The sequence below is a fragment of the Equus quagga genome, chromosome 7 (assembly GCF_021613505.1).
Source record: "Equus quagga isolate Etosha38 chromosome 7, UCLA_HA_Equagga_1.0, whole genome shotgun sequence".
In the NCBI taxonomy this organism is placed as follows: Eukaryota; Metazoa; Chordata; class Mammalia; order Perissodactyla; family Equidae; genus Equus; species Equus quagga.
In genome coordinates this window covers 36,174,132-36,190,327 of record NC_060273.1, presented here as the reverse complement: position 1 = coordinate 36,190,327, position 16,196 = coordinate 36,174,132, and the positions used below count along the sequence as shown (strand labels likewise).

Here is a 16,196-nt window from a genome sequence, read left to right as displayed (position 1 = left end):
AATGATTTCATGCTTAAACTTCCATGAGAAATGTAAGCAATTATTTTCTAAAATGGTAGATGAAGCTGGAGTTGATAATGCTGGAGACCAAATTTCAAAACCAATATTGGCCTCCTGAGGACGGAGGATATTTGGATGAAATAATAGCTGACATTTATTAAGTGCTCACTGCGTGCTGGGCGGTATGTGTCCTAACTACTTTGCACACATCATCTGATTTTATTGTAACTTGGGATAGGTGCTGGCATTACTCCCTATTTCATAAGAGGGGACTCTGAGGCACTAAGTACTAAAGTGTGAAAGTGTCAAGTAACTTGTTCAAGGTCATACTTGTAAGTGTCTGTAGTGGAGGAAGATACCAGATCCCTTCCACTGGGCTATGCACTCTTCCCCAGTTGCTGGGAGTATTGGTTATTTCTAGCTCACAGCTGCCCTATTCTCTGGAGAATCACCCTTGGCCAAACTAAAACCAATTCACCTGGGGGTTTAAGCATTTACCCAAAAACACTGATTGGTCCAGACTCAGCTCTGGACTGAGCTGGGATTCAAAACTCAGGATCTCCAGGTTCATAATGCCCCATCTCTCAATCACTGTGTGTTGCTGCCTTCTGATATTAAAATAATATGAGTAAGACTAAGGGGAGAGAAGGAGAGACCTGTATAGGCCAAAAGGTGTCTTTGTGCCTCTTCCCCCAGCAAATAATTTCAAACTTACAGAAGAGTCTGTTCAAAGAACTATTTTCCTGAGCCATCTCAGAGTAAATTGCCGACCTGATACTTCATATCCCCCTGTATTTCCTACAAACAAGGATATTCTCCTACATTACCTCAATATGAACTTCAAAGTCAGGAAATTAGTGCTGCTATATTACTGCCATCTAACCCTCAGACTCCACTGAATCCTCACAGTAGTCCTAACAATGTCCTTTATAGCAGAAGGACCCAGCCCACATGTTCTGTTTACATGTCAGCTCTTTGTAGTCTTTGGTCTGGAACACTTCCTCAGTCTTTGGCTATCATGACCTTGACTCTTTTGAAGATTAAACAGCAGTACAGACCAGGACTATAATATTCCTCAGTTTGGGTTTGTCTGATTGTTTCATGATTTCTTTCAGGTTTGCTTCCTTGGCAGAACTGTCACAGAGGTGACACTGAGTTCTCACTGCATCCCATCAGGTGACACTTGGTCAATTCATCCTGTTCCCAGTGATGATCTCCCTGATCACTTGATTAAGGATGTGTCTTCCAGGTTTCCCCACTGTGAAACTACCCTTTCCCCTTGTAATTAATGTGAATTTTGAGCAGCAGCACTTTGTAAATATCCTCACCAAATTGCAATGTATCCATTCATTTGTATGTATCTGTGTGTACTCATGTTGTCCTACTTTATACAGTGGGTCCTAATCTCTTACTATCATTCTTATTGTGATGCTCAAATTGTCTCTGATTTGTTCAGTGGAAGCCCCTCAGGCTGGCTTCTGTGTCCTGTTGACATGTCCTCACCACTTTTTAGCATTCTCTTCCCTTCTAGCACAACAAGACGTTTCAGGCTCATCTTGTACTGTCCCAGTCCCAGCCCTGGGATTAGCCATTTCTCTAAGGAGCCCTGGTTCCTTTTAGTAGAAAATAGTATTTATAAGTCAAGATCTGGGCCGAAGATGTGCTTATTGCTATTAGCGTGTCACCATTCCTAAGCCCTATCAGCGGAGAGAAGTAAGGAGGATGTGTTTTTATATTTACACACACACACACACACATCTATCTGTCTAACATTTATCAACCATCTACTTATACAAAAAGCATGAATTCACACTAATACTTTCAGTTCCTATCCCTGACTCCACAGAGTTCATTCTGGTTTTCTCCTTTTCCGAATCAGTGACTCCCTTCTCCAAAATGCAGAAACCTGGCTCCCAGGATGGTTAACATATTTATTTATTTGATGAATCCCCCTTTATGTAGCCAATCCACACTCCATCCCTTTCGACACACGGATGCTCTTGTTACCCTACCTGGATTCTCCACACCCTATTTGGGTTCTGGCTGCTCTCACCAGACCACCCCTCAGGTGGACCCCTTTCTCACCTTCCTTGCACTCCCACACGTATGTCAGGCTGCCCCTCCATGTGCACACTCTCCCCACCCTGCTCTGTACCTGACTTGGAGCCGCTGTGACTCCCTTCTCCACCCTTCCCCTCCAACACGTGGCTTCCCACATTGCTCTGCCCCATCTACTGACTTTAGGACTAAGTTATCCAGGAAGGGAAGATGGGGAGGAGAGGGAAAGGGAGGGAAGCATCAGAAAAAGAAAAGGAAGAACGTATGCCGCTTCTGATGTCAACTTAAACTGATGAAAACTTGTAGCCTTTCTGCCCAATCAGTTGATCTATCAACCATTTCTTATTTGATCTCCATTGTGTTAAGACACTTGGAGTTGAGGATGGAACACAAAGAGATATAAGACAACATGTTTCCTGCCTTCAGGCAAGTAGGGGAGATAAGATAAAAACCCTAAATCAAAGTTAATATTCTAATGATAAGTGCCTCAGCTGAGTGTTACAAGAAATATGTGCTCCAAAAAAGAGAGAATTAAGCTGTGAATATACTTTCTAAGCAACAGGCAAAATCACAGTAGATTAACTCTCATCTACCTTATTATACCTAATGGGAATTCTGAAAAAGACCCCACCCAATCAGTGATTCTGAGGCTCAAAAACTTTTAATCACTGGCTCTCACTGATTCCATTCCAGATTCCCCCTAATGTGCACAAAGGCATCAGATAATACTTTTGTAAAGAGATGTTCATTGACTTGTGAAATATAATACTTTATGGAATATTCTAAATGAACATGTGATATAAATGCCTCTACTACAGTCAGCAGAATAATTCTTGTTCTCATTAAAGTTTGTTGATAAAATTGTTGAGAAAGTTTTATTCTCAGTCAGTGCTCAGGAAGAGTATATGGTATTAACTGGGGGTGGATGGTGATCGTCCTGTGAGAACCAGATATACTGAGTCCCAATATCTGGCACTTATTTAGCCCCTCCTTTATATCACACAACATATAATACTCTGTGTAGACACTGAGAAAGCTCAGGAATGTAAGAATCAATAGGCATCCATCAAGTTCAGTAGGTTAAGTTCATCTTCATTCTGGATTTTATTCACAAAGTAAATTAAGGTCTCTGGTGTTCTCGGATACAGATTCCTTGAAGGACAAAGCAGAAGTCCTTAGGGAAAATCAGGCTCCATTCCAGGTACCATCTCTGGACTCAACCTTTAGAACAATGGGTTTCTGTGGTTGAATAAGTCCTTGATTGCCTATTTTCAGGGGGATCTGCAACAGTTAAACAAGCATATGAGAACTGCTTAATGACACCCTGTCGATAACAGAAGCAAAGTAGATAAGATACATTAAGGACAATAATGGTTTACAAACATATAAACTACTTTTAGCATCATGTAAATTTGATTCTTTATACTTCATCTGTAAATTATGTCAGACTGGATAGTGAAAGCTTTCATCCATCTATTCATTCAACAAAATATCTATGGAGCACATATTCTGGACAAGGCCAGACACAAAATGATGTTGGCTTGTATTCCTTTTTGAGTTAAAATTTAAGTAAAAATGAACCTTTAAAATTTAAACCAAATCCTTAGGGTTTATGGCAAACTATTTTGACAAGCCATATAGAGTTAATTTTGTGTATTTTGAAACTTACAAGGTAACTTGGAGTGTGTATTACACATTTTAACTGTGTGGGACATCTTCAAGTTCTAAAGAGTCCAGTCACCTCTTCCAGTGGAACTCATCCAGTTTCATGATGGGGAGAGGTCTTTGTGAAGCACTATGCCTATTTTTTAACATCTCCTGGCTCCCACGTGTAATGCAAATGGTGCACTTCTGAAGACCTACAGTTTTTTAACCAATACTATTAGCTCAGTTCTTTTATAGTCACTCCTCAGTGTTTGGGGAGCCAGTGGCAGAGCAATCTTGTGAAGTCACTGGACTGAAGGGCAAGAAAATAGTCGTGGAGAGTGAGAGACACCAGCTTGTGGAAGACTGAGAGTTTGCAGAAAGTGTCTGTCTATCCCAGGTGTGCCAGAGGCCCACTTTCTCTCAGGGCTGAGTCCTCTGTTTGTCCACTCTTACAGGATTGCCACACAGATGCGTTATGCTACAAATAAGATGGAAATCATCTCCATTCTCCTCTCTCCTGCAGAAAGCATACTTAAGGAGAGGAGTTGCATATTAAATGCAAAAATTCCAGAAATAAGTCTTATTATAGGAACTTGCTTGATATGAATCAATGGCTACTGCTCTTTATGTAATCAAGGAGAGATTCCTGATCCTTTTATAAATGTAAAACCTTGTTATTTTCTAATTTGAAATGATGTGCATATATATGACCTGCAGGCAGTCAGACACACACACAACACACACATACACAAGTCCAATTTGTTAAATTTTTATAGTTAAAATTGTTCAAAATTTGTATCCAGGAGCTCTAAATCAACTGCAAATCACTCCTTAAGCATTCACTGAATGACAGCAAGGCATAACTGGGAGTTTATGAAAGGAATAAATGAGGTGCTAGTGTTAGAGACATTCTTAGGTACAAAGAAAACACAGAGAACAAAACTGGATGTTTTAATGACAAAGTATTAAATTAAGTGCTCTGACCAATGATACCAGCCTGCAGTAATTGACAACAGAGCAAAGGAGAGAATAGGCTCTGGACTTGATGGGGAAGGCCCCAAGGAGGGGCTTGGGGATTGAATGACAACTTGAAAGATGAGAACAGAACATGGAGGAAAGGAGAGTGAGAAAAACATTCATAGAGTTATTATGAGGATGTAAAAAGAGCCCAGCTTGACTGGAGTTGGGATTCTGGAAGGTGAGGTCAAATAATCAGGATGGCCCCAGACTGTGGGAGTCCTTCACATCTGGCAGAAATGCTTTCAGTTCATGATTCTCAACCTTGGCCGCACATGAGAATCAACGGGGGTGCTTTGAAAGCCACACATGGGTGAATTATTTTAGAATTTCTGAGAGCACCTAGGCTTGAAAAATTTTTAAAGTACTCTATTGATTTCATTATACAGACAGTAGATGAGAACCATTGTCATAAAGCTTCAGTAAGTTCTGGTGGATAAGAGCATCCTTCAAAAGGCATGATGTGGTAATCACTGAATTTCATGGCTATTTACAACACTTCCCCTTCCTTCCAGTGGACTTCAAATAGAATTTTAAACTTTGCTCAAGTTCAAAGGACTGAACACAGTCATGTCATACAAACTGAATTGATTCTATATGACCTTTATAGTTGAATCTTTATAAAGCCACAGACTTAGCAGACCAGAGCTGAATGGCTCTACAGGTTGCACATGACTTCAGATATACTCTGGCCAATAGAATAAATTATTCTTTGAATAGCACATATTCTTTTATATATATGTATGCTCTTCAAAGGATAATTTATTCTTTATATTCATATATATTATATATATATGTATATAATCCTCGGTTTTAAAAGAAAACCTCCAAGAAATCATTATTCATGCAGAAAGTTAACTGTCTGACCTGTGTTTCTTTACAAGGTTTGAAGGAGAAGTTCTGCAGCACTCTGACGATAGCAAGTTTCATGTTCATGATAGCAAATCTCATGCCAATGCAGTTTCGAGGTCCAGTTCCAAAGGGCAGGTATATATAAGGATTTATGCTGTCCTTGTTATTCTTACTGAACCTGGTTCCACAATAGTAGATGACGAGAAGTTAATCAAGCATAAAATCCACAAGAGCTACAGGTTTGGAGTTCTCACTTAGACTCCTCAACCAGTAGTACACAGGACACTTTTGTGGGCTAGTCATTGACATGCTGCTATGGGTATTTTGCTGTGAGAAGTGTAAGCTACAGATACTTTTCATTCCAATGACCCTCTTGGAGCTTTCAATCTTGTTGAAGAGATGAGATTAATGCTGTTTAAAATAAAATTTATCTTTAAACATGAAAACTACACTCAGGGTGATGAGGTGTTCACAAAAGGAAATGAAAGTGATTGAAGGAAAAGTAGATTCCTGCCTCCACTCATTTATGTTGGTCATGTGCTCATGAAGAAAGGAAGCAGGAGAAATGTCCCCCATTATTTAAATTGTTATTTTCCCTTCTCTGCTCTTCCTCTCCCCTCTCCACTTCTCCCTCTCCCTCTCTCTCTCTCTCTCTCCTGTAGAAAAGCCTGTCAGGTGATTTACATGGGCATACGATGCTACTCTACTACAGTATAATCACTGATTTCCTTCTCTCTCTGTTACACTAAGCTATAAATTCCTTGAAGGCTAGACCTATATTTTATCCAATTTGATTCCTCAACACGTAATTACATTAAGAATAATTGTGGATTTCAGGAAAGTGATAATGGCATTGTAGTATGTACTTTTTAAAGAGTCCTTATATTTTAGAGAACATTCTGGAATAGTTATAGATGATGTGACATAATAATAGGGAATTCAGGAGAAGAGCAGCAACGATGTGCGAATGGGGCAGCTAACATGAGCTAATGGTTTTTGGGCAAGTGATGGAAACATATAGAGGCATGAAAACTCATATGCTTGGGTACATGTTAAATACACATATACTTGTGGACATATCAAAAATCCTCCTAAATAGGAATTTCTTTTTAAAGACTGGCACCTGAGCTAACATCTGTTCCCAATCTTTTTTCTTCTTCTTCTTTTCCCCAAAGCCTCCCAGTACATAGTTGTATATTCTAGTTGTAAGTCCTTCTGGCTCTGCTACGTGGGACACTGCCTCAGCATTTCTTGATGATCTGTGCTGAGTCCTCTCCCAGGATCTGAAGCAGTGAAACCCTGGGCCGCTGGAATGGAGCACATGAACTTAACCACTCAGCCATGGGGCAGCCCTTAATAGGAATTTTTTTTAACATTTGGATTTCTCACTGCATGGCCCAGTTCATGACACAAACTAAGCACTTACTTTTTGTTTGATGACTGAATGAATCAAAAAAAAAATACAGTGACTGGTCTCTGATTTTATGTTTACGAAGTTACATAAAGGGGAACTGCTGAGCTGGGAGGAACCACAGAGGTCCCCTGGTCCAGGAAAAATAGGAGTTGGTCAACTCTGACTTCTTCTTTCAACAAGTACTATGTGTAGTTGCTATGCCAGCACTAGGGACACCAGGGCCAATATGACAAAGTCCCTGGAATGAGGGAGCTTATACTCAGGGGCTAATAAAAGTCTAGATCTTAGCTAGTGCCCTAAAAAGTTCATTCCAAGTTGTGCTCACCAATACAGTAAATGGGAAATTATCAACTCTTTTCAGAGTTCAAGTTGTGCCCAAAGTCAGACCTTGGCTCTGAATTCCCAGAAGAGCACGCTCAAGACCCCACCAAGGAGGATGTCTCAGATGTTTAGAGAGCAGATGACTTTGCTTTGGAAGGGTCACCCAATGCTAAGAGTAGAGGGGAGCTGGCACAGGATTGGTTGTCATGGACAGCACCAGAGGTCCTGTGCTCACCTTCATCCTCAATAAGTCTGCTTAAACCACCAGGGAAGAGGACCTCTCAGGTCATCACCTGTACTCTCATAATAATGCTAAAGGAAGCAGCACCAATGTTGGAAAAAATGGAATGTGGGAAATTTGGTGGCAATTTAAAGATCTGAAGAGAACCGTATAGAAAAACACAAAGGAAAGTATAAGCCTATATTCCTAAAATAAAACAGTGGTTTAGTAAACGTATGGCAAAATATGAACACACTCAAAATTTACGCATATATATATATATACACACACACATATGTAGTAGCATAAGATATTACTTATATTTTCCTGTTAAAGTAACTAGTTCACAACCAAATAAAATATAATGCCATTATAATTTTTTAAAGTCTATATATGCATAGAACAATGTCCATAAGGACATACATCATATTATTAATGAGGCATATCTTAAGGTATTGGCAATGTGAGCAGCTATAATTTTCTTTTTCCTAGTGTGCAGTTAGTGAAACTTTGACAACAGTGATCACTCTTGTAATAAGAAAAACAAACTTTTAAAAATAAAATTATGTACAAATGATTGCACATAACACATTTGTCATCTATACTAAAAGATGCCAGAATATGCTCAAACCTGCCAGGATCAGAGTGTATTCCCTTTCCCAGGGGCACTGTACCTTTCAGGACAGAACTCCTCAGGCTCAGGCCAGAACTCTGAGGCTCGATGAAGAATAAAGGTTGGCACCATCACCACTGTCCCTTTGGGAATTAGCACTCCATTGATTTCCACATCTTTCTTACAGACCCTCTCAAGTCTACCAGCAATTGGGAACAATCTGAGAGATTCATTCAACACCATGTCAAGATACTCCATCTGTAACAGGGTATCATAGGTGGGAAGGGCCTGGGAAGAAAGAAGCAGATTTTGATAAATTGAGATTTGGGGTAAAATTTCTGCACAGTCTCTGTAGTACTAATGAAATGTTAGAAGCACAAAATAAAAATTCATATTGATAAAGGACCTTAGAATTTATAGAGATTTTAATACATATCATGTCCTCTGACCTGTTCAGTCATTCATTGAGATATGTGGAGTAGCTATGACTATGGGAGTTCACTGGGACAATACCCTAAACAGGGCCTGAAATCCCTCAAATTACGATGTAGAGGTTTTTCTTTCTCATGTGATCAAATGTGATTAATAGACTGTGACCTTACTCTTAAGTGACATATGCCAAAGTCATTGTTTCCTTTCCAAAAAGAGGCCACATATCTATACCAAGGAAAGAGAGTGTGTAAAAGAGAAAATCCCCTATTTGACATAAAGTCTTTTAGTTGAAATATCCTGCTTGCTAGCACTTAAGATTATCCATATAAAATTTGGACAGAAACACTGTATTATATAAAATCTCTATAAATAATTTGGGGGAAAACTAGCTCCTTTCTAAACCAAATATGACAAGAGAAAAGCAAGACTCGATGGTGCCAAACCACACAATGTTGGTTCTAGGGAAGGTTATGGAAAGGATCAGAACACTACTCCCAGCCCCATCCTCTGTTGCTGGAATGGTCTCCTAGTTGCTGCTTCAGGATTTGACTGTAAGCTCTGAAGACTTAAACAAACCCCTCCAGCCAGAGAGGTCAGATCTCTTCTCATTACAAAGAATTCCATGCTGGTGTCAAGACGGCAGTGTAGGTGGACTCTGAACTCACCTTCTTCCATGGACAGAACAAATTTACAACTATGCTTGGGAGAACTATCCCTGAGGGAACTGAAAATTGGATAAAAAGAACTCCCACAGAAAGGGACACTGATGACTGAAGTGGAAGAGTCAGAAATTCCTTTCTAGAGAGAAAAAAAAAGCCACTTTCAAGCCATGGTGCTTCACGGCTGGCTGGGAACAATCTTAAGGTATGAAGCCTTCTCTGTAGGAGTCGGGGATCAGAGCAGGGGAGCACTACCACAAAAAGCAGCTTTTGGACTCAGCACTACTGAGACAAGTGTTATAATATCTGGCTTTTCTGGGCTATTAAAAGCTACAAAGAATACCCCCAGAAAAGCTATCAGACACAAGGGGAAAAAACCCTGCCCTTAAAGGGCCCACACATGAATTCACCCATTTTGGACAGCAACCTAAAATCACCAGAAAGAAAGATGCATGGTCCTTCAGTGAAAAGAGACTCACTTGGTAGGCTCTGGGTGCATCTCAGTGAGAGGTGAGACCTCCCCAGGGACTGAGACATTGGCAGCAGCCATTATTGTGACAGGTGTGCTGACACAGACACTGGCCAGCACCACTGGAGTTCTTCCCCAGCCTGTTAGCCCAGGGTCTATCCCATCCACTACAGCACCAATTTAATCCAGCTCAGCTAGGGCAGGCACAGTGGGGACTGGCCTAGGGACTGGCTACAACCAACAGCAAGCCCTCAGGCAACTTGTAGGCCTGCAGCAGTGGGATGCCAGGAGCTTCTGCAGCCAGGTGAGTGAGCCCACCTCTGTAAGGCAGGGAGTTTGTGAGGGGTGGGCCTGCTTTTGTGCAGTGTGTGGGGTGTCAGAAGTGGGGTGAATGGGTCCACTTCCATGGGGCAGGATGCATGCATGGGACAGGACTATGTTAACAGGTTTTGTGGTCCTGCAGACTGCTGGGCTTGTCAGCTGCAGTAGACCTGTGATTCTCAAACAGCCACATAGAGGATTGGCCACACCTTCCAAAGCCTGAAACAACTGGGTGCTCCCATGCCTGGTGTTGGCCCCCACTCAGCTGCAATCCTGAGAGAGCTGACCACAGCCTTGCAGGTCAGAGGCCTACAACAATTGCAATCCCCTGAGCCTATCAACAAGACACAGTGGGGCCTACTCACTTAACAGGAAAAGTGCAACAGGAATGTGCTATTAGACCTTGAAGCCAACTGTGCTGTGGCTCCCCACAATCAATAAAGTGACTGAAGGATCCATAGCAGCCACAGGCAGCTGAGCATTACAACCAGCCAGCCAGGGGTATAGCCTAGACTCCTCAGGCACCTACAGCAAGGGAAACCCAGTCACAACAGAAGGGCCTATGTAGCCCACACCAGGGACACTCCTGGAAAATTAAGAACTGGTGAAAAGAGCAAAGTACACTGCTGGACCTCATAAGGCACCTCTTACATAAGGCCACCTCTCCAAGATCAGGAGAAGTAGCTTACCTACCTAATATATATATAAGCACAGAGAAAGAGCCAAAATGAGGAGGCCAAGGAATGTATTCCAAGTAAGAGAAGAGGAAAAACCCCAGAAAAAAGTACAAAACAAAACAGAGATATACAATCTACCTGACAAAGAGTAATACCTAATAGCCATAAAGATGTTCACTGATTTTGGGAGAAGAATGGGTGAACTCAGTGGGAATTTCAACAAATAATTGGAAAATACGAAAAAGAACCCATTCGAAATGAAAAATACAACACTGGAGATGAAAACTTCACCAGAGAGACACAATAGCAGAGCAGATGATACAGAAGAATGGATCAGTGAGCTGGATGACAGACTAGAGGAAATCACCCAAGTGGAACCAATAAAAGAAAAAAGAATTAAAAAGAATGAAGACAGTCTAAGAGACCTCTGGGACAACATCAAGCACAGTAACATCCATATTATAGGTGTCCCAGAAGGACAAGAGAGAGACAAAGGGGCAGAGAATCTATTTGAAGAAATAATAGCTGAAAACTTTCCTAACCTAAGGAAGGAAACAGACCTCGAGGTACAAGAAGAACAGAGAGCACCCAATAACAGAAACCCAAAGAGGCTCACACCAAGACACATTATAATTAAAATGTCAAGAATTAGAGATAAAGAGAGAATCCTAAAAGCTACAAGAGGAAGGCAACAGGTAACATACAAAGGATATCCCATAAGGCTATCAGCTGACTTCTCAGCAGAAACATTACAGACTAGACAGGTGTGGCACAATATATTTAAGGTGCTGAAAGGAAAACCTTACAGCGAAGAATACTCTGCCCATGTAAGGTTATCATGCAGAATGGAAGGAGAGATAAAGAGTTTCCCAGAGAAGCAAGAACTAAGAGAGTTTATCACCAAGAAACTACCCTTCAAGAAATGCTAAAGGGACTTATGTAAGGGGAAAAGAGAAGACCACAAATAGGAACATAAAATTATCAAAAAAATAAAATAACTGGTAAAACAGGGGAAGTGGGTAGGGGGAGTGCACAAGTGGTGATTAGACACATTTGTGTGGTGATTGATTGTAATTAGTCTTTGGGTGATGAACATAACATATTCAACACAGAAATCAAATATAATGATATACACAGGAAATTTATATCATGTTATAAACCAATGTCACTGAAATAAAAAAATAAATTAGAAAATCACTAGTAAACACAAATATAGAGTAAAAGTAGCAGATAAACCATTTATTAAGATAATATGAAGTTCAAATGGAAAAGTGCTAAAATTATCTTTTTCCATGATAAAAGGGTAATGGATACAAACACACACAAAGTAAGAGGCAAGATATGATATAAAAAACATAAAATGTGGGAGGAGGGGAGCAAAAGAGTAGAGCTTTTGGCAAGAGATCAAACTAAAGAGACCATCAACTTAATAAATATTGCTATATGTGTAAGCTATTATATATGAACCTCATGGTAATCACAAACCAGAAACCTATAATAAATACACAAAAAATATAGAGAAAGGAACCCAAACATAATACTAAAGAAAGCCATCAAACCACAAGGGAAGACAGCAAGAGAAGAAGAAAGGAACTGAGAAGAACTACTAAAATACCTAGAAAAAAGGTACCAAAATGGCAATAAGTACATTCTTATCGATAGCTACTTTAAATGTCAATGGACTAAATGTTCCAATCTAAAGGCATACGGTGGGTGATTGGATTAAAAAAAAAAAAGACCCATACATATGCTGCATTCAAGAGACACACTTCTAAGATACTCACAAACTGAAAGTGAAGGGATGGAAAAAGATACTCCACGCAAATGACAATGAAAAGAAAGCTGGAGACGCAATACTTACATCAAACAAAATAGACTTTAAAACAAAAACTGTTAACAAGAGATAAAGAGGGCACTACATAATGATAAAGGGAACAATCTAACAATAGGATGTAACACTTGTAAATATCTATGTACCCAACATAGGAGCACCTAAATATATAAAGCAATTATTAACAGACATAAAAGGAGAAATAGACAGCAACACAATAATAGTAGGAGACTTTAACACTCCACTTACACCAATAGATAGATCATCCAAACAGAAGATCAATAAAGAAACATTGGCCTTAAATGACACATTAGGCCAGAAGGATTTAGTAGATATATATAGAACAGTCCATGCAAAAACTGCAAAATACATATTCTTTTCAAATGCGCATGGCACATTCTCCAAGATAGATTACATATTAGGCAAAAAAACAAGTCTCAATAAATTTAAGAAGGCTGAAATAATACTAAACGTCTTTTCTGACCACAAGTGTATGAAACTAGAGATCAACTACAGGAAGAAAATTAGAAAACCCACAAACGTGTGGACATTAAACAAAATGGTACTGAACAACGATTTGGTCAATGAAGAAATCAAAGCAGAAATCAAAAGATATCTGGAAACAAATGAAAATGAAAATATGATATGTCAAAATTTATGGGATACAGCAAAAGTGGTTCTAAGAGGGAAGTTTAGAGCAATACAAGCCTACCACAACAAACAAGAAAAGTCTCAAATAAACAATCTAACAGTATACCTAAAGTAACTGGAAAAAGTATAACAAAGAAAATCCAAAATCAGTAGAAGGAAGTAAATAATAAAAATCAGAGTAGAAATTAATGAAAAAGAGACTTAAAAAACAATAGAAAAACAATCAATGAAACTAAGAGCTGGTTCTTTGAAAAGAACTCACCAAGAAAAAAAGAGAGGGCTCAAATAAATAAAATCAGAAAGAGGGGAAATTAACACGTCCACCTCAGAAATGCAAAAAGTTATAAGAGAATGCTACAAAAAGCTACATGCCAACAGATTGGATAATATAGAAGAAATGGATAAATTCTAGAATCATACAACCTTCCAAAGGTGAATCAAGAAGAAATAGAGAATTTGAATAGACTAATTACCAGTAAGTAAATCAAAACAGTAATCAAAAAATAAAGACCCAGGACTAGATGACTTGCCTGGTGAATTCTACTAAACAGTCAAAGAACACTTAATACCTATCCTACTCAAACTCTTCCAAAAAATTGAAGAGGAAGGGAAGCTTGCTAACTCATTCTACAAAGCCAACATAACCCTGATACCAAACCAAAGAAGGACAACACAAAAAAAGAAAATTACAGGCCAATATGACTAATGAACATTGATGCAAACATTCTCAACAAAACACTAGCAAATCAAATACAACAAAACATTAAAAAGATCGTACAACATGATTAAGTGGGGTTTATTCCAGGGATGAAGAGATGGTTCAATATCCACAAATCAACCAAAGTGATTTATTACTTTAACAAAATGGAGAATAAAAATCACAAGATCATCTCAATAGATGCAGAGAAAGCATTTGACAAGACACAGCATCTATTTATGATTTCAAAAACTGAATAAAATGGGTATAGAAGGAAAATACCTCAACATAATAAAGGCCATATAGGACAAACCCACAGTTAATATCTTTCTCAATAGAGAAAAACTGAAAGCTATCTCTCTAAGAACAGGAATAGACTAGGGTGTCCACTTTCACCACTCTTATTTAACATAGTATTGGAAGTCCTAGCCAGAGCAATCAGGCAAGAAAAAGAAATAAACAGGATCCAAATTAGAAAGGAAGAAGTGAAACCATCACTATTTGCAGGTGACATTATTTTATATATAGAAAACCCTAAAGAATCCACCAAAAACTTTTAGAAATAATGAGTGAATACAGTCACGTTGTGGGGTACGAAAATCAACGTACAAAAATCTGTTGTGTTTCTACACTCACATCGAAGTAGCAGAAAGAGAAATTAAGAATACAATCCTATTTACAATTGAAACAAAAAGAATAAAATACCTAGGAATGGACTTAACAGGTTAAAGATCTGTACACGGAATACTATAAAACATTGTTGAAAGAAATTGAAGAAGACACAAAGAAATAGAAAGATATTCCATGCTCTTGGATTGGAAGAATTAGACATTTAAAATGTCCATACTTCCCAGCGCAGTCTACAGATTCAATGCAATCCATTTCAAAGTTCCAATGACATTTTTCACAGAAAGAGAACAAAGAATCCTAAAATTTTATGGGACTACAAAAGACCCCAAATAACCAAACCAATCCTGAGAAAAAAGAACAAAGCTGGAGGTATCACACTCCCTTATTTCAAAATATAGTACAAACCTATAGTAAAAAAACAGCATGGTAGTGGCACAAAAACAGACACACAAATCAATGGAACAGAAATGAGAGCCCAGAAATAAGCCTACACATCCATAGACAGCTAATTTTCAACAAGGAAACCAAGAGCATACAATGGAGAAAGGAGAGTCTCTTCAACAAGTGGTGTTTGGAAAACTAGACAGCCACATGCAAAAGTATGAAAATAGACCATTATTTTACACCATACACAAAAATTAATTCAAAATGCATTAAAGAATTGAATGTAAGAGCTGAAGCCATAAAATTCCTAGAAGAAAACATATGCATTACATTCTTTGACATCGGTCTTAGTAGCACATTTTCAAGGACCACGTCTGACCGGGCAAAGGAAACAATAGAAAAAATATACAAATGGGACTACATAAAACTAAAAAGCTTCTTCACAGTGAAGGAAACCATCAACAAAACGAAAAGACAACCCTACAATTTGGAGAAGATATTTGCAAACCATATATTACATAAGGGGTTATTATTCAAAAGATGTAAAGAACTCATACATCTCAACAAAAAAAAAACTAACAAGCCAATTTAAAAACGGGCAAAGGAGCTGAACAGACATTTCTCCAAAGAAGATATACAGATGGCCAACATGCACATGAAAAGATGTTCAACATCCCTAATTATCAGGGAAATGTAAATCAAAACCACAATGAGATATCACCTCATATCCATGAGTATGGCTATAATTAACAAGACAGGAAACATCAAGTGTTTGAGAGGATGTGGAGAATAGGGATCTCTCATACACTGCTGGTAGGAGTGCAACCTCTATGGAAAACACTATGGAGATTCCTCAAAAAATTAAGAACAGAACTACCATATGATCCAGCTATTCCACTGCTGGGTATTTATCCAAAGAACACACAAAAAAAATGAATGCAAAAAGATATATGGACCCCTATGTTCATCGCAGCATTTTTCTCAACAGCCAAGACTTGTAAGAAACCTAGATGCCCATCAAAAGACGAATGGATAAAGAAGATGTGGTATATATACACAACGGAATACTATTCAGCCATTAAAAGTATGAAATCTGTTCATTTATGACAACATGGACGGACCTTGAGGGTATTCTGCCAAGCTAAGTAAGTCAGAAGGAGAAATTCAAATACCAAATGATCTTACTCATAAGTAGAAGATAAAAACAACAACAAACAAACACATAGAAACAGAGATTGGATTGGTGCTTACCAGAGGGGAAGGGAGGAGGAAGGAGGGGGGAAGGGGGATTAGGCACATGAGT

At 38.9% G+C, this 16,196-nt stretch overlaps 1 protein-coding gene across 1 annotated transcript in view; it reads right to left on the bottom strand.

The window, feature by feature from the left end:
• Positions 1–2,869: 2,869 nt before the first annotated feature.
• LOC124242228 (cytochrome P450 3A12) overlaps positions 2,870–16,196 on the bottom strand; it is a 65,489-nt gene continuing 52,162 nt past the window's right edge. The window contains exons 12-14 of the mRNA XM_046667035.1: positions 8,204–8,430; positions 5,590–5,752; positions 2,870–3,339 (exon numbers count right to left, since the gene is read on the bottom strand). Coding sequence (XP_046522991.1) covers positions 3,244–3,339; positions 5,590–5,752; positions 8,204–8,430 — 486 coding nt within the window. The 3' untranslated portion in view covers positions 2,870–3,243. The remainder of the gene's footprint in view (positions 3,340–5,589; positions 5,753–8,203; positions 8,431–16,196) is intronic.